Source organism: Lithobates pipiens, unplaced genomic scaffold, assembly GCF_037356315.1.
Source record: "Lithobates pipiens isolate NorthernLeopardFrog02 unplaced genomic scaffold, aLitPip1_a1.2 Scaffold_16, whole genome shotgun sequence".
Lineage (NCBI taxonomy): Eukaryota > Metazoa > Chordata > Amphibia > Anura > Ranidae > Lithobates > Lithobates pipiens.
Genome location: NW_027507748.1, coordinates 357,860,417 through 357,880,633, shown reverse-complemented (window position 1 = coordinate 357,880,633; position 20,217 = coordinate 357,860,417). Strand labels below are relative to the sequence as shown.

The 20,217-nt window shown below is 40.8% G+C and overlaps 1 protein-coding gene across 2 annotated transcripts in view; it reads right to left on the bottom strand.

Annotated features, from left to right (window-relative positions):
• The window catches only part of TINAGL1 (tubulointerstitial nephritis antigen like 1), a 96,682-nt gene that overhangs the window by 15,798 nt on the left and 60,667 nt on the right, over nucleotides 1–20,217 (bottom strand). For both annotated transcript variants that reach the window (XM_077481944.1, XM_077481945.1), the window contains 5 exons: nucleotides 10,486–10,578; nucleotides 10,256–10,370; nucleotides 6,073–6,193; nucleotides 1,953–2,103; nucleotides 636–819 (listed from right to left, as the gene is read on the bottom strand). In XM_077481944.1, coding sequence (XP_077338070.1) covers nucleotides 636–819; nucleotides 1,953–2,103; nucleotides 6,073–6,193; nucleotides 10,256–10,370; nucleotides 10,486–10,578 — 664 coding nt within the window. The remainder of the gene's footprint in view (nucleotides 1–635; nucleotides 820–1,952; nucleotides 2,104–6,072; nucleotides 6,194–10,255; nucleotides 10,371–10,485; nucleotides 10,579–20,217) is intronic.

The window sequence follows — 20,217 nt, the reverse complement described above, 5'->3', positions numbered from 1 at the left end:
TACCGGAGCCGCAGCTTCTACAGTAATTCTCGCTGTTAACCAAGAGGCTGCATAGCAACCACAGGGGGTGTCACCCCCTCGATATGTGAGCCATTTGGAGAACACCTTCTATTTTTCTCAGTGAATACAAGGTGTTCTCTAATTGGACAAGGTAAAGATTGTGATGTCACCCCCCCCCCCCCCCCCCACCTCTCCATCTCACCCAAACAGAGAATTCCTTGCATTCATTAGGAAATTGCAAATCATTTTCTGAATGGTGCCAAGTATAGAAGCCCCCGTGGTAGTTATGCAGGGTGGTTGATTGGCAAGGGATTTGAAGACAGAGAGGATCTCTGTAGTAGTGAGAGCTACTCATGGCTCAGCAAAGGATGGAATATGCTTCAACCTATGTAACTCTGCAACAACAAAAAACAAGCATACCTGGAACTCAGCTTTAAGGGTTTGGATTCTCCCATAAGTTCTTTCTAATCCATTATGGTATATAACAAATTTTTATTAAAATTTGTGGGAGCTAAAAAAGTGTGTTTAAACATGTCTGTTTGAAGATATTTTCCTTTTTCACTTTGTCCGTTTTTTTTATTGGATCTAGTCTTATGATGCTTCCAGAAACTGATCAGTTCTGTAGAAAGACTTACATTGGATGCTAGGCGGTAGGCTGGTGTTGACTGGTAGATCTCATTTGATGATGCATACGGGTTTGGGCAGTGAGCAGTGGCCTGTCTCTTCCCTCTTCCTGTAGAGCGGCTGTGCATCATACATGGTGGAGACGCTCCATTTGTATTTTGAACTGAAAATGGGTAGCAATCCTCTGTTACAACCCTGAAGGAGAAATACAATTTTTTCAGGAAAGCAGATTGAATACTCAAAAGACCTGTAAAATGTTAATGAGATTAAGAACAAATAATAACAAAAGTGCAGTCCAAAAGATTAAGAATTATTTTGAATAATATCAGATTAAAAAACAAGGAGAATTTTCAACTGTGCAGATGCCGCAGTGGCAAAAATTGTGTGAATGCAAAGAATGACATGCAATACATTTAAATAGGAACTCACGCCAAACATAAAAATATAGAACTGGCCATTAACAGATAAACTAGCAAAACCAGCCTTTACTGCAATATTCCCATTCAATCCAGTGATTCCCCCTGTAGTACTATGTCTGCCTCCAAATGTCCTCAGTCTTATAGCCAGTATGATTCAACCCATTGAAAGTGACTGGACAGTGAAAGGAGAAGCAGCAAAGAAATGAGCTCTCTGTCACTCTATTTTCTATTGTTTTCGGCATGCTTTTTGTCAGCACATGTACTGATTGGATCCCTGTTCTTCTTCCTCTTACACTCCAGCCCTCCTCTACAGAGACTGCAAGTTGTTGATACCAGGTCAAATTCAGGTACTTAAAATGCTTGTATTAAAAAAACTGATTTAATAATGTATTAAAGGTTTTTAAAGCTGAATTAATATTCATTGTAAATCTGCTTACGATTCCGCTTTGACTACTTCTGAAATATTATTATTATTATTATTATTATTATTATTATAATACAGGATTGATATAGCACCGACAGTTTACACAGCACTTTACAACATTAGGGCAGACATTACAATACAATTCAAGACAGGGGGAATCAGAGGGCCCTGCTCGTTAGAGCTTACAATCTAGGATATAGACTCTTTTTATCCAGGTATAGTTACTATAGTTCAGTGTTGATGAACCTTGGAACCCCAGATGTTTTGGAACTACATTTCCCATGATGCTCAACTACACTGCAGAGTGCATGAGCATCATGGGAAATGTACTTCCAAAACATCTGGGGTGCCAAGGTTTGCCATCACTGCTATAGTTAATGTTTATAAAATCAAATATTTCTGCAAAACAAAATAACCAGGTTTATTATGTCTAATTTAGAACAAACCTTAAATGATATTGATAAAAACAAATGCAATTCACTTACCCTCTTCTTCTGAGATACCACCATGCTCCATCCACACGGCCCCCTCTGCATCCATGTTGGTTTTTGGTGTCGCAAGAAATGAGATTTTGAGGAGACAGAGCAGGAGTCATGTGACCCATCGACTGAATAGAAAGTCTATCAGAGGCAACAGCTGATGAAGAAAGGCATAAATGCAGTTTAATTTAGTTTTAATTAGCCTTCTACGCCAAGCCACTTTTAAAATACCACTTGTTATATACATACATTTTGCATTATTGACAAGTAAAACTTGTGATCAACATACAAAATAACAAAAGCATGTATACAGTATGTTCTTGGAATATCCTTGGATTTTAATCGATATGCTTACTTGAGATGATTGTAGCCGTATTAGTGCAAATGTGACAGAGAAAACTGAGTACTATCCGTAATACTTTTTTATTTGTACTAACATATCATTTTTCATGGACAAGCTTTCGGGGTATGCCCCCTTCTTCAAGGTCCCAGCAGTACTGATTCACAAAAGTTTTAGCAGAAGCTAAAATGTTAAAACAAAACAAATAAAAAAGAGGGAAAGGAAAAAGAAAAACAAACACATACATATACAAATATTTTTTTTTTGTTATGTTTTGTTTTGTTTTTTTGTTTTCTTTTAACATTATACCTTCTGCTAAAACTTTTGTGAATCAGTACTGCTTGGACCTTGAAGAAGTGGACATACCCCGAAAGCTCATCCATGAAAAATGATATGTTAGTGCAAATAAAAAAAGTATCATGGACAGTACTCAATCGATATGCTTGTACTATCTCAAGAATTCCTGAAGATGTCACAATTTCCCTTTCTTCTTTTGCTCTTAAGAACATAGTTAAAATTTAGCCTAGAACTACGCAAAACATTAAACTATGAAAGTCAAGTGTGTGCAACATTTCTAATTTTACACCAAATGTTTGCCACATTTGCATAGACTGTTCAACATTGTATAAGATTTCTCAGAGTAGAGCAGGCACAGAAATCATCTGCACTGTAAATCAAGGCAACACAATTAAAAAAAATACTATGCTAAGCATTATATGCATTATATGCATCTAAACTGTCTGCGTAACAGGCCAGTGCAATTTAATAATACTAAAAAGAAAAAACAAGCTTTCTTTGAAAACTCTATAAATGCTTATGTATGCATTGTGCTTGGAAAATACTGCAATATCTTAACTATAGAACTATTTCATCTAAAATTCAGGCACATGAGCAAGAGGTTCAAAAATCATGCTTGCCTAAAATTTCTTCTTTTCAGCACATCCTAGCTAACTAGGCTTAAACAAGAAAAAACAAAAGTCAGTGCCAAAATAAAAAAGCTAAATAAGCTAAATTATGCTGTCAGTGAATGGGATGCTACAAAGATGAATATATATATATATATATATATATATATATATATATATATATATATATATATATATATATATATATATATATATATATATATATATATATATATTTATCAGGTTAATTTTTAAACGCCTTGAATGCCTGGTTTACAACCAACTGAGTGACCACCTCATTAAGAATAACCTTCTTAATCCCCTTCAATCTGGATTTCGCCCTCAATAATCCACAGAAATTGCTCTTTTAAAACGCACAAATGACCTACTAACTGCAAAAACCAACGGACACTATCCTGTACTCCTACTTCTGGACCTTTCAGCTGCCTTTGACATGGTTCACCACCCCCTCCTCCTCAAAAAACTTTACTCCCTTGGTCTCCGTGACTGTGCTCTTCAGTGGCTCTCATCCTACCTATCCCAACGCACCTTCAGTGTCACTAACAATTCTACTTCCTCCACTCCTCTTCCCTTCTCTTTCGGAGTCCCCCAAGGTTCTATTCTTGGACCTCTTTTATTTTCAATCTACACCTCTTCTCTGGGTCAGCTGATAGCCACTAACACTTTCAATATCATTTCTATGCTGACGACACACAAATCTATCTCTCCACCCCTCAACTCACTTCATCAGTCTCCTCACGCATCACTAACTTACTAACAGACATATCTGTATGGATGTCACAACACTTCCTCAAACTCAACTTGTCCAAAACCAAACTTATAATATTTCCTCCCCCACGAGCCTCTTCCCCTGACTTCTCTGTCAAGAGTAATGGCACAACCATCCACCCATCCCCACATGTCAGGGTGCTAGGTGTTATCCTGGACTCTGAACTCTCCTTTCGGCCCCACATCCAATCACTTTCCAAAGCTCAACCTCTGAAACATCTCTAAATTACGTCCCTTTCTAACCAATGATACCACAAAGCTCCTTGACTACTGCAACTCCCTCCTCATTGACTCACCTTTAAATAGACTATCCCCCCTTCAGTCCATCATGAATGCTGCTGCCAGACTCCACCTTACAAACTGCACAGTGTCTGCTACCCCTCTCTGCCAATCCCTTCATTGGCTGCCACTTGCCCAACGAATAAATTCAAAATACTAACACTTACTTACAAAGCCATCCACAATTCTGCCCCCAGCTACATCACTAGCCTAGTCTCAAAATACCAACCTAATCACCCTCTTCATTCCTCCCAAGACCTCCTGCTTACTAGCTCCTTCATCACCACCTCCCATATCTGCCTCCAGGACTTCTCCCGAACCTCGCCCATCCTCTGGAATTCACTACCACAATCTGTCAGAATGTCTCAAAATGTATCCACTTTTAGGTGATCCCTGAAAACTTTCCTCTTCAGAGAAGCCTATCCTGCCCCCATCTAACAACTGCACTATTTTCTCCATGAGCTCATTCCCCACAGCTATTACCCTTTTGTATAACTTGACCCTCCTTCCTAGATTGTAAGCTCTAACGAGCAGGGCTCTCTGATTCCCCCTGCCTTTAATTGTATTGTATTGTAATGTCTCCCCTAATGTTGTAAAGCGCTACGTAAACTGTTGGCGCTATATAAATCCTGTATAATATTCATTATAATAAAAATAATAATAATAATAATTTTTAGTTAATTTTTTAGATTTCAATTTTAGCAAATTGAATAGCTATTGATTTTTTAAAAATATCATGCTCTCCCTTATACAGTACATTTCTTCTTAAATAATAACAGATCTAATTTTAAAAATATCTAAACTTTATCAGCAATGTGCAGTCATGATATTGCTAGACTTCTTGCTGCAAGGGTTAAAGTATACCTGAAGGTAACTTGTTTGCATGTGTTTTAGGATTAGATCACGCAAGGAATTGCACAGAAACATGCTTGCATTCCTGTGCAATTTGAGTGCAGTGCGTTTTCAGCCCGTTCATTTAAATGGCCTGAAATTGCTCTGCATCACCCCAAAGGTAGTCCATCAATTCATTTTAAAAACACACTGCGTTTGCCATCTGTGATTGGGGTGTCGTTAACTTTACACTGACAATCGCTGCAGATCGCAGACATGGGGACAGCACGTTTTGAACGAGGTGTGCAAAGCGCACATAGAACACAGGTTTCCTGCATAGCATTCCAGTGTGTACTGGCACTTATATAGAGTTGGAAGGGATTACAACACCTGTCTCCCATTAGAGAGATCCACCCTCTATATATGTCTTGGTGACCATTATCACAGAAAGTAAAAGAAATGTAAAAATTTTTTAGTGGTCACTACCAGGGATTTCCCTCATTTTGGAAGGATTTCCTCTTACTTCCAGTTTTTGGACATGAAGTGACATCTCCCAAATAGGACACACATGGCAAAATAAAAGCTGGCCGGGGTTATAATCCTTCCTTACTCTATCCAAAATGTAGAAAAAGTTTGCCTTCAGCTCTCCTTTAAGAACTGTGACTCAAATGGTCATTTCCTTCTGGTTTACCTCTGTTATGGGTATACCATTTTCTCTGTGCATCAAAAACTGTACATTTCAGGTTACATTTTCAATACTTTTTCAATATTTTATGTGTGGAATTTACTAAAGGCATATAATTTCACTATATTAATACTATTAGAGGTCTATTTATCAATTTTCACCCAAGATTCACCTATTTTTCACAATGGCTCTTAGGCGAAAAGTCAATCTTGGATAAATGTTGTGTGAAATCTTGACTAAAAACATTGATAAATAGACACCTTTCTTCACAGAAAAAAGTTTCAGAAATATGGATACCTGCAGTGGAGAATGCCCAGGAACCAGCACAGTTGCCTTGATCAAGTGGCTCATGGATCATCCCTGGCCACTTATCTGCAGCATTAAAGTGGGATGGAAGAACATCACTGTCCATGTTTACCTACATAGTGGAGAATTTAAGAGTCAGCACTGCAAGAAACAACATGGAGAACATCTGGTATAATATATACATAATTCCGTGCAGGGAAAAATCCATGTTAGACAATGCAAATCAAGATAGGACCATGACCACTTCTTTACTGCGCAATACAGAGTCCAAGACATAAAAGCGCACTTCTGGCACTTCTAACAGTAAACAAATAAATGGAAACCCTCCATGTGCTACTCACCCCAACTGGGAAAGGAAACCTATATAAGAAACAACTGGTTTTCCTGTGTCCTATACGAGCTTCTCTTCATAGACATACAGCTACCTTAGCAAAATAACTACACTTCGAACCTGGATAATGGAGATAATGGATTTTAGCACTTGCGTTTGTTGTTTTGTCTTTTGCAGGTAATCTTTTTATGGTGTGTGAGGTATAGGTGATCACCCCCCCAGTGCCACCAGCTGCATGCAGAAGCTGAATAGTGTTATTTAGCACAGGTACCTGGGACAGTACAGCAGCATAATGATTTACTCAGGTAGTAAAAGCATTTTATAATTCATTAGAATAAGGTAGCTCAGTCTGATTGTTATGAAATCATTTACAACCCTGCTGTGTTGGTTATTGCTCTAGAAGGGCGTGGATCTATCTAAGAAATGTTCCTTTATGAAGAGGTCACCAATGGGATTCCAATGGTTTCCGTATGGAGTTCTGTGATACTTTTTACAAACCTTCAATAAGCACTTTTGCTGGCTAACATAAATTTGAAAAGTATTCTATGCGCAAAGCTAGATGCTACAGCTCTACGTAGCACTACTTATTTTTAGTGTTCATTTCCACCCCCTCGATATGTCATTTTAATTTTTAGCCTAAAAACAGAAACATATTTTCTTGGATCTTTAAAAATATGTCAAGAATTTAATAGTGACGTACATGCTGGGAAATGGTCAAGGAATTCCTAAATAGGCAGAAATTCTGAAGCATTATGGGGTCTAATCCTATGGGTCCTGACTGAATTCACTTGTCCCATCACAAGGAATTTTCCATTCTCTTGTCTCTGGGTAGACCCCCCTCTTTTACTTTCCTCTATTGGCAGGATGGTAAAAAAGACGGGTGTTTGCTCAACAGTAGCCTGCAATGATTTTTCTCTTACTAGTTTTTATTTCGAGTGGAATGGTACTTCCTAAGTGGAAGTTGCCTGAAAAAGCTGGCTTAATCACATTCGCATTGTGCTTCCCTGTTGGGGCCTGCCAAAAATCACACACTGACCCTAACCTCAGGAAAGAGCTATGACTGGAGGAGGAAGAATCTCTGCATTCCAGTGGCATGTTAACATACTAACCCTTTGTGACATGACAGCAATACATTCCACTCACGCTTCCTAAAGTGGACCTGGCTACGCAAACCTATTACCTTTCTCCACATGCAACTGAGAGAACTGTCCTTCATGTTTCACTAGCACTAAGTTGCTGCTGTATCTCTCTCTCTCTCTCTCTATATATATATCTATATCTATATCTATATACACTGTTTTCTCAATTTTTCCAAAAAACAAATATCCCCCAGAAATGGTCAGCTAGTACATTTTACTTCTACAAAAGGATATTATCTCTAGAATTCATAAAGAGTGTCATTCACATTCTTTAGAATTCTGTTGTGCCTCCGCATATAAAATGTCTGTGCTTGTGACAGATTAATGTACCTATTGGAAAAAGGTACTTGAATTTGTTGCATGGAGGCTGGCACTGAGGCCATACCAGACCCTTCATCCTCCGTGCAGCTCAGTAATACTGAGCTCCCTGCCTGTCCACTGGACATGTCACACAGACTGGTAAAACAGTGGAGGAGTTCTGCAATTGAGTGTACAGAGCTTGATGGAGATTCCGAGTTCCCAATCAGGTCCCCCTCCCTTATGATTGACAGTGGATGGCAATGGGTGGAAACCACTATCTGGAGTTGGTCTTAATTACCTCCAATTTCATTATCTACAAATTTGGGGTATTTTTTTTTTTTAAATAAGTTGAAGACATAGTGACACATTGTGAAAGTGGTGCAAATTGAATCTGTTGCACATGTTGGAACACTTAAAGCTAGAGTATGGCCAAAGCTCTTTTGGCTATACTTTTCCTATGGATAACAGGAGTGCAGTACGTTCTGCACTCCTGTGATCCATTTTCAGCCGATAGCGGGCTGAAGCCTGCTGTCAGCTGACTTCACTCAGCCGGTCCAGGCTGGGGAGAGACCCTTACTTTACAGTCGGGATCCTCTCAGATTCTGGACTTCATAGAGCTTGATGAAGGCGCGCGGTCGCTATGTCATCTCTGCCCGTACGCTCAAGAAACGCGTCGCTTACCAGTGACGTCATCTCCTCTTGCCCATCCACAACAGCTCTCCAAGCCACATTTTGGAAAGAGTATCCTCTCCACCATGGCCAGCCTCTCTACACTCAGCGGTATCTTCAATACATGGCCAGGTGTTTTTTGTGAGCGGAACGAGTGTATAACCGACCTGATGTATTCTGATGGATATCAGTTTTATGCCTACGACTTACTACTAAATGTGAGTTGCCATATATAAGTAACATGCTAATAAAAATTGCGTTTTATATCTACACCCAGAGGTGCCCCTCTCTTTGTGCTTTTATTGTAGAAATTTGGGACTCAGTTTCAGTTATCCTTTGGAGGCAGCCCTGCTAAGTGGGATCCATCCATTCAATCCATCTCCACATTGGACTCTAGCAATACTTTTGCTTTATACCCTATTATTAATGGACTCTATTTTTCAATTATTTTTAAATATAATATTTTTGACATAAGTGTTGCTATTATTACATTGCTCTTTATTCCGTAAACAACGTTTTTTTTCCCTTTTGTTTTATTGTCCTGACAGTTGCACATTTACTTGTATATTGTATGCTTAGGGTCGTTCGAAGGTGAACCTCCACCCTAGTCTCAAGTCTTTTGCAGACTCTAACAGGTTTTCTTCTAAGATTGCCCTGTATTTGGCCCCATCCATCTTCCCATCAACTCTGACCACTGTCCCTGCTGAAGAAAAGCATCCCCACAACATGATGCTGCCACCACCTTGTTTCACAGTGGGGATGGTGTGATTAGGGTGATGAATAGTGTTAGTTTTCCACTACTCATAGCATTTTGCTTTTAGGCCAAAAAGTAAAATTTTAGTCTCATCGGACCAAAGCACCTTTCTTTCACATGTTTGCTGTGTGCACCCATATGCCTTCTCACAAACTGCAAACTGGATTTCTTATGGCTTTTCTTCTTGACACTCTTCCATAAAGGCCAGATTTGTGGAGTAGACAACTAATAGTTGTCATGTGGACAGATTCTCCCACCTGAGATGTGGATCTCTGCAGCTCCTCCAGACTTACCATGGGCCTCTTGGCTGCTTCTCTGATTAATGCTCTCCTTGCCCTGCCTGTTTAGGTAGACAGCCATGTCTTCGTAGGTTTGCAGTTGTGCTATACTCTTTCCATTTCGGATGATGGATTGAACAGTGCTCTGTGATATGTTCAAAGCTTGGAATATGTTTTTATAACCTAACCCTGCTTTGTTCACTGAGGTTCTCTAACAAACCTCTGAAGGCTTCACCGAACAGCTGTATTTATACTGATATTAAATTACACAGAGGGGGACTCTATTTACTATAAGGTGACTTCTGAAGTCAATTGGTTCCACTACATTTTAGTTAGGAGTATCAGAAAAAAGGGGGCTGAATACAAATGCATGCCACACTTTTCACATATTTATTTGTAAAAAAGTTTGAAAACCATTTATCATTTTCCTCCCACTTCACAATTATGTGCCACTTTGTGTTCGTCTATCACATAAAATCCCAACAAAATACATTTATGTTTTTGCTAGTTACATGACAAAATGTGGAGAATGTCCACGGGTATGAATACTTTTTCAAGGCACTGTATATACAAAGCTTAAAAAAATATATATACAGAAACCTTGCCTGTGCACCAGACCACAAATAGAACCTCTGGCAGGAAATCACTAGTGTCTTGCTTAGTTTGAATTAATCAGAAGTAAAATTAAAAGTAGCGTACGTACGTGCATCTCGTTCATGTTCATCACTGAAGAGGAGGGCTTTGCGGTTCCTAATCGATACTGGATACCTTCATCTAGTGTCATACCCCAAAACTGACTGTAGTTCCCAGCATTCCAGCTTCAGTAAAGGAAACAAGGTACAGTTTTAATTTGAAAAATTTTTTGGTGCCCAACGATAACTCAAAATTGTTGTTCACAAAAAGGGAGCATATAGCATGTTTGAGCTCTCTTACCCATATGAGCCTCGGTTAATGGCTTCAATAATTCTTGGGTTGATAAGGCATGCGTTCTGCTCACAGTGCCATTTACCATCATTGGTGCATGTGCTAGAAAAAGATAAAAGCTGAATAATAACATGTCATACATATTCACAATACTTGATTAGATTTTATTTCTTTGATAGCATTCACTTCTTTGACCTACAGCCGTCCTATCAAGAAAAAATACTTCCCGATCTTTAACAATAAACCATGGCATTTCTCAGAATCAGAGGGCATGCAGGGAAGTTTATCTGGACCTGTACAGAATTCTCTCAGGCCTAATAGAGACAAACTGGTCTGTAAACATTTATGAATATTTGCTAAAAAAAAGCAAAAAGTCACTTTTAAGAGGAAGGACACACTTCCTATTACAATCATTGTCAAAACAGCATTTAAATATTTCAAAAGTCAAAACTGTTTTTAGCTTTGGATAGAGTTATTGTTTATTAAAACCCCCATCAAGTTTTTTTCTGCTGTCTGTGTCCCATTGGGAATCCTTTTTCTTGTCTTGAGGAAGCGACAAGAAATCTCTCAAAGTAGGGCTGGGGGGCGTGGCTACCGAGCTACTGCATGGACATGTGAGCAGATAGCTCCGTGCTGGAGACCGGGGAACGACGCTTAACGGAGAGGACTTTGACTCTAACTAACCACTACCTGCGTGGGAACTATCCCTCATTCCCTCGGCATGGCCAAAAAGAGGAAAGGAGTCTCACAGCTCCATAAACTTCAACATTTCTTCCCGCAGAAAGACCGCGGCCTACTCCAAGATGGCGCCGGAGACGCCTCGCCGCCTACCTCCAGCGAGTCTGCGACATCCTCTCCGAGCCCGAAACACAGCCCCAGCGTGTCCAGAGACCCTCCGGATGTCTCATCTCCGCTGTCCCGGAGCCCGGCGAAATCTAAACCCCGTCTGACGGTGGACGTGACCGCCGACAAGGTGAGCGGGGACCACGAGGGCTTGGATGATACTAGGGAACTAGCTGAAACGCTCCATTCGTTCCCCACCACCAACCAGCCGGTGTCTGACACCACGTTGAAAGCTGGTGTCCCTTCGCAGCTCCCTCCACGCGGACCTAATGGACTGCATGCGGAGTTTTAAGGCAGACATGGGGGAGCTGGGAGACAGAGTATCTCATGTGGAGGAAAAGATGGGCGATTATGCCACCTCTTATAACTCATTAGTTGATGCCCACAATGAGCAAGCTGACGAGGTGTCCTGGCTTAGGTCAAAGGTCGCTGACCTTGAAGATAGATCCCGCCGCAACAACCTCAAAATTAGGGGGATCCCCGAAGTGATCACCCCGGGCCAACTATTGCAATATGCTCAAACTATGATGAGATCCTTCCTGCCGGACGCCACTGACTCTGATTTAGTGATTGACAGGATCCATCGACTCCCCAAACCGTCCCATCTACCAGATAACATCCCTAGGGATGTCCTTATGCGGGTACATTTTTACCACATTAAAGAAAATTTCATGTCTGCTCATCGCAAAAACAAACAACCACCTGAATGCTATGCACATATTCAGCTCTTTGCGGACTTGTCCCAGTACACCATGCAGAAACGTAAAGCCCTGTTATCCATCACTAAAGCTCTGCGCAACCACGCCATCTTATACCGCTGGGGATATCCGGCTAAGTTGCATATCACTAAAGATGAGCAGGTGTCTGTGGTCAATTCCCTGCAGGAAGGACTGAAGCTGCTTAGAGCATGGGACATCCTTCCAGCTCAATCAGAATCTCATACGTCTCCACCAGCTTCAATGGACGTTAGCGACACCTGGCAGGTTGTATCCAGGAAACACAAAAATGCCTCCTCCAGGAGACGCACTTGATCTCTCCGCCACACGCTACCACCCCCCTCGACAATACCCGGCTCCCCTAGCACGTATGCCACCGAGTGCTTTTACACCCCATGACATTTAGTGCAGAAATTCTGCCACGGGTTCCTGGAAAGGGCCCTTTTCTTAATCCGGAGCAAGATGAAGCTCCGAGTTTATTTTTTTTACTGTTTCTCTTTCTCTCCGTGCAACCATGTTGGTTTTGCTTTCCCCTGCTTGCTGTTTGTTCTCTTTTTTTCTCTCCCCCTTCTGTTTTATTCCCCCCTCACTTCTCCACAGGATGGACTCATCTAACTTCTCAGATTCCCAATCTCACTGCTGAAGATTGTTTCCACAACAGGATACTCGAGGACCTTTATCGGACCAAGACCGCTTGGGTATGCGTACTACACTCTCTTCCCTATAATAATTGCCAATGGTAAAGTTTGTTTCTTTTAACACACATGGGCTTAACCACCCGGCTAAAAGAGCAGCCCTCTGGAAGGAGGCCGGCAAGCTGAAGGCCGATGTCCTTTGCATACAAGAATCGCATCTCACACTACAGGACCAACATAGACTCCATCATAAAAAATTCCCACATATTTTCCAAGCCTCAGTGTCAAGTAAACATAAAGGAGTTGCTATTCTCATCAGTGCTTCTGTAACCTTCACTCTTAAGTCTTTTACCACCGACCCTGGAGGTCGATATGTCATTGTTATTGGAGAAATCAACAACAAACTCTATACGGTAGTTAGCCTCTACGCTCCGAACTCTCATCAGCTGAGATTTCTGAAAAGGCTACTGAAAAAAATTGATGGAGTTAAACAGGGTGCTTTACTTATTGGTGGCGATTTCAACATCACTATGGACTACAATATTGACACTACGTCTAAGTCCAAGAGGCTTTTACCCACACTCCAATCCACTTTGCATTCCGCAGAACTGTATGACATCTGGAGATGTGGGCATCCTGGTGAAAAGGATTTTTCATTTCATTCAGCCAGGCACAACACTTATTCCCGTATAGATATGATTGTTGGGGATAGAGGTATATTGCGGGCAACATCCTCCTCCGCTATCCATGACATAACTTGGTCAGATCATGCGCCAGTATCGGTGGTGGTGGCGGAGAGGGATGTCCCTTCGGGAGATTTTGTATGGAGGGCTGACTCGAGTCTGCTTCGGATACCCGGTTATGTGACCTCTTTAACAAAAACACTACAAGAATTTTTTGATATCAACAAAAACTCTGTCTCCGACCCTATGACCCTATGGTGCGCCCACAAGGCGTATATGAGGGGTATTTTGCTACAACTCAGCTCCAGGCTTAAGAAACAGAGATCGAGCAAATTAGATTCTCTGCTTCAAGAAATTAAAACCATTGAGGCTCTAAATAAGGTCACTCCTGGGGTTCCCTTGGCAGACAAGTTGACAGCCCTTCGTTACGAGCTGAGGGGTTTGCTTTTGGACTCTCATGATAAATATATTAAGGCTTTGCAAGTTAACCACTATGCTCATGGTAATAGGGCTGGGAAACTTCTCGCTAACAAATTGAAAGACCACAAAACCCGTAACAGAATCCCCTTCATTAGGCGAGCTTCTGATGGTGCTAAAATCTCAGATCCTAGGGGCATAGCAGACGCTTTCGCCGACTATTACTCCTCTCTTTATAACATAGATAAGGACCCTGACACAGTCCAACCCTTAGAAGATGATATCCAGTCTTTCTTGCAGTCTCTTAATCTCCCAACCTTGTCTCACTCACAGTTAACCTCCCTCAACGCCCCTATATCTGTGAAAGAAATACAAAAAGCCATACATACCTTACCCCTAGGCAAATCTCCCGGTCCTGACAGCCTTCCAAATGATTACTACAAAGTATTTAAAACGGTGTTATCCCCGGCATTACAAGACGTCTTTTCTAAAGCAATTTTAACCGCCTCTTTCCCCCCGGAAATGCTTAGAGCTTATGTAGTTACTATTCCCAAGCCTGGTAAAACTCCTGATGTCCCGTCCAATTTCCGCCCTATATCCCTCCTAAATACTGATGTCAAACTGTACGCAAAAATACTAGCCTTAAGACTTTTAGACACCCTACCTTCCCTGATCAACCCTGACCAGTCTGGATTCACGACTGGGAGACAGCCCTCGGATGCAACCCGAAGGGTTGTCGACCTGCTCCATCACGCGAAGTCCTGTCGGACGCCTTCTCTGCTCCTTTCTTTGGATGCGGAGAAGGCGTTCGACAGGATACACTGGGGATATATGGTTCAGGTTCTTAAAAAGTTTGGGTTCACTGGGCCCATACTATCTGCTATTCTTGCCCTCTACTCATCTCCATCCGCGCAGGTTTACACGTCAAGTACATTATCTCCGATTTTTAAAATTACGAATGGCACGAGGCAGGGGTGCCCCCTCTCTCCTTCCATCTTTAATTTACTTATTGAACCCCTTGCGGAAAAAATCAGAACACACCCAGACATAATTGGCTTCACTTTCCAAAACACCTCCCATAAGATCAACCTGTTCGCAGACGATGTCATCTTATTTTTAAATGCCCCCACGAAATCCTTACCCGCTGCTCATTCTATTCTGCAAAATTTTAGCCAGATTTCATATTATAAAATAAATTTTTCCAAATCCTTAATCTTACCAATCAATGTCCCTACCAATCTTAGAAATATCTTACAAGCCTTGTTTTCCTACACCTGGAGTGAAGTGGGCATAACTTATTTGGGTCTCCGGATAGTTGCTGACCCAACTGAGCTAGCTGACATTAATTACCGCCAGCTCTCCGACCACTTGACTACAGAGACCGCCCGATTATCCAAAGTAGAACTCTCTTGGTCGGGGAGACTGGCTTCATTCAAAATGCTCCTCCTACCACAAATCCTATATATTTTTCGTACACTACCTGTTCCTCTCTCCCCCGCACATCTCAAAAGACTAGATGCCATAATTACTAAATATGTCTGGCAATCCAAAAGACCCAGATGCTCCAAAACTTACTTATTGAAACATAGGAATGCTGGTGGGGTAGGATATCCCATACTCATAGATTATTATAGGGCTTCGCTTCTTGTCCAACTCCGACACTGGTTTCGAGATACGAAGTCCTCGCCCTGGGGATCTATCGAGCAAGCGATATGCCCTACCAGTACGCTGTCAGCTATGCTTTTAATAGACAGGTGGAAACCGTTTCCACTAAAGCAGCTCCCTCTGACCATACAAGCCTCTCTGCTGGCTTGGCGGGCTCTCTGTGCAGCCCCGTCACCTGGCGAAAACTTAATCAATATCCCCGTCCCCATAGATACACTAGCAGACATCATCCCCAACATTCCCACTAAAAGATGGCGGGATAAGGGAATTGAAACGATTGCTGACCTTTTCCATGATAACTCTTTAAAATCCTTTGATGTTCTTGTCCAACAGTATGAGTTCCAAGTTCAGGATAACTATCCTTATAGTCAAATTTCCCACTTTTTTAAGTCACTTTCATCCCACAAGCTATATCTCCACGAATCAGCGTGGAATTACCTCACATCCACACAAACTCAAAAGAAGGGAATATCTATATTTTATCTGCTCTTTCAACAAAAAACAGTATTTGTTAAAACCACTTCTCATATAAAGTGGGAAAGGGATTTGGCAACTACTTATACCACTCAACAGTGGCAGGTAGCATGCAGAACCCTATATAAGGCCACTAGATGCATCAACCACTGGGAACTCCACCAGAAGATTACCCTGAGATGGTATCTGACACCTTATCGCTTGAGCAAGTTTTCCGGTGATCACTCACAACATTGCTGGAGAGGTTGTGGCGAGATAGGTAACCTTAAGCACATCCTATGGTCTTGCAAAAACTTGAGCAGTTACTGGAACTCGGTGTTTCGTCTGATCTCCTCAACCACTGGAATGCTCACCCCTCCTAATATAAGTCTTGCTCTTCTAAACTTAGGTATAGAGCTTTTCCCTCCCGATCTCCGCACCGTGGTTATCCATATCCTCCTTGCTGCTAAATCACTTATAACCAAACAATGGAAAAATGCCGTAGCGCCAAATATATCTGACTTATACCGTATCCTTCAAACTACTTCCACATATGAAATCCTACTCGCCCGGAAGCGGGGATCGGAGGGAAAAGCCATCCAGCTCTGGAAGGTTTGGCTAGATCAGTTTCCTGCCTAAGTTCCATCTACCACTAACTTGGAGATTATATTGTTATAATTTAATAATTATCCCCTTTGATGAAATGTCTATTTTGAAAATGGGTCCCCCCGATACCTTTCTGATACTTACCCACACAACTCTCTTCCACTCTTCTCCATCCTCTTTTGCCTATCCTTCTTCTCCTCTTTCTGCTTCCCCCTTTTCTGCTCTCCCTCTCTCCTTCACTACATATGTCGGAATCTCTACGGTCCTGAGCATAATTTGTTGTAATCCATCAATATCAGATAACGTTTTCTACTATCCTAATGCTATTGTTAATAACATTGTTGTGGAGTTACTTGTCTAATACTACAACTAATTGCTACAGGTTATATATTTCTCCTTATTCTCTGATGTATGTATTACCTTTGTTCTGTTAACCAAAAATCTTTTCAATAAAAATATTGTGAAAAAAAAAAAGAAATCTCTCAAAGTAGGGAAAGATTGTTGGGAAAGATTGTTGCCATCAAAACAGTGTCCCCATTTCTTCCTGCCCCAACATTTTTCAGTTTACCCCACTTTCAATACCAGTATCACTGGTCACCAGGACAAATATGAGTACATTTCTACAGCAAGACCACACAAACAACATTACAAATCTTAAATAATCAATGTTGAGAAGGGTCTGAGAAGTAGTGGTTGTGGACTGCTTTGTCTGCTTGAGATGGGTAATAGAGAACCTTGGATTTCAGTAGGCAAACCTGGTTCCTATTCTGAATACCATGGATCTCTTCTACATCTGCTGCTACTCTATCTGTTAAGCTACTACTCTATTTCCTATCACTAGTAGCACTCAAAGCACTCCAGACTTTCCATTACCATTACTTCCTTCCCCCAATGAAGGGGGATCTTTTTAGTCCTCGAAACAAACTGGTTTTCCTTTGTCGCCTGCTCTAATATAGACCATTCTGTACATTTACAAATGGATTGGCTCTTTGAAAATTGTTATAAGGAAAGCCTGGAAAGCCTCTGCATGGATGGGGAGCTGCCAGCTAAACACAGTAACTAAACTGATGACCAAATACAAGGACATATCCCCACCAAATCCTTTACTCAAAGGTACAGCACTTCTCCTTTGTACTATTAAAACAATAAAAAAAAACTTTCTGAGGCTCTATCTCTTCCCTGCTCTATCCAAGATGAAAATAATTGGCTTTAGGTACTTTTTAATTGCATGTAAGATTGGATACCACATAGGCAGGGTATATCAAACTCACAGAAAGCGGTGATTTATATAAACCCACAAAAGCCTTATATAGGGTATATGGTGGTCTTACAGACTCACGTGATTGGGAGAAGCTGGATACATTGCAGTCATGAATTGTTCGTTTTAGGGTAGGTATGTTAATGTGACTAACTCATACATTATGAATTTTCATGGGCAGTACAAGTAATCTGAGCAATAGTAGTAGTGATAGGGTTAACAAACAAGCAACAGTGAGGGGGATTCAATAAAGCAATAACATCACTTTTCTGGCAGTATTGCCCCATTAACATGGCCTGCACTTAATTAATGAAAGCCAGTTTCGGTACAGGTACCAACAAGTGCACCATATTCAGGTAGTTCTTATTACCGTTACTTTTAGAATCTATGACAGATTCTATAAGAATTACTTCCAGTTCAACAGATAAGCAAACTGGTGGTAATTAGGAACGACTCAAAGTTGGTGGACAGAGGGAGGGGGTGTTGTGCCATCATTAATTTATTAATAAGTTTGTGTTTTACATTTACAGCATTGGTCCCTAGGACCAAGTCCACCTGTGTCCTATCAACCAATGAGACAAGTCACACTAAACTGAGAGTGGATGGAGCCTGATGGGGAACTCAGATTAGTTGCCCATCAGGTTTTCTTTGCCTGTGATTGACAGCGGATGGCAGTGGGCAGACCCATAACTGCTATTTAGTCAAAGAATGTCTTTGAAATAAGCTCACTGCCATACTCTGTCAATCGCAGGCAATGTGGACACCCAACATCTCAAATACATGGCCCCTGTGCCTGTTTGATGGATAAAGCCTCAGGGGGAACTCTAAGACTAGTTCCCCATCAGGTCCTCTTTGCCTGTGATTGACAGTGCATGGCAGTGGGTGAATTCCAAAGTCACTAGTGGACTGAATAGTGGCTATGGATCCACCCACTGCCACCCACTGTCATTCAAACATAAATCAGACCTGATGGGGAGCTAGTCTCTCAATTCCTCATCAGGCTCTAGTTTAAACTCCTCTGCCATGTGCCTGTTAGTATGGCTGTGCAGAGACCAGCGAGGGAGTGAGCAAGCACACTGAGGAAGGAGCCTGACAGGTACATGACTTAGGTGCAAGCACCGTCACTTTTGAGGCTGAGCCCTGATGAGTTCCCCAGTGTGTTTGTGCAAGAATAAACTCATCATTAGTACTCTTAGGAGGAGAATGATGAGAGTTGAGGTTTATGATGTCAACCTAGCATTCATAATGGGTAATTTGGCAAGCTATTGGATTAATTTATTACAACAGATGAACGATGCCCATGCATGGCCAGATTAATGACTTGCCCAAGAGAAAATAATGGGATTAGAAATAAGCGTACATGGAGAAGATGAGGTAAGGGCTAAGGGAGAGGGTTCCTGGTACATAAATTGCAGACAGCAAGTGACTCAATTATGCAGGTACTTAAAATGAAATTAAATGTAGTCTCACCTTTACCAGCCAATTAGTCAGGAGTTCATAGATATGGACATAGGGAAATGTGAAGGAGCATGCATAATAAGCGTTCTAAAGATATTCTTGTGAACAGTATTGGCAGTTGATAATCTACAGTACTTTTAAAAAGTATTCATACCCCTTTTTCACATTTTGTCATGTTACAACCAAAAACGTGAATGTTTTTTATTGGAATTTTATGTGATAAACCAACACAAAGTGGCACATAATTGTGAAGTGGAAGGAAAATGATAAATGGTTCTCAACATTTCGTACCATTTAAATATTTTATTGTGTTTTCTTAAGGTTTAAAAAAGGTCATGAAATAATATCATTCAGTTATTTTTTTTATGAAATTCATTAAAAAAATTTAATGGGTTGCTAGTTTAGATATCTGGATAGGTTTTGGGGTATAAGTGGTCTTTCGTAATGCCAAAGCCAGAAAAGTGTTTGGTTTGTTAGCTTTTCATATAAAAAGTATGTTTAGAGCTATGAAGAGTTTTTTCAGCTGAATCTGTCAGGAAAAGGTCAAGTTTCAGGCATGTTTTATCGTAAACAAACCTCTGAGGGCTTCACAGAACAGCTGTATTGATACTGAGATTAAATTACACGCAGGTAGACTCTATTACTAATTAGGTCACTTCTGAAGGCAATTGGTTCCACTAGATTTTAGTTAGGGGTATCAGAGTAAAGGGGGCTGAATAGAAATGCACACCACACTTTTCACATATTTATTAGTAAAAAAATTTGAAAACCATTTATCATTTCCCTTCCCTTTCACAATTATGTGCCACTTTGTGTTGGTCTATCACATAAAATCCCAATAAAAATAGATTTACATTTTTGGTTGTTACATGACAAAATGTGGAAAATTTCAAGGTGCATGAATACTATTTAAAGGCAATGTACAGCCTAGGTTTTTAAATATATATATATTTTTTTTGCTTTATTGCTGCACCCATTGATTTAGGTCATAATGCACACTCATAACT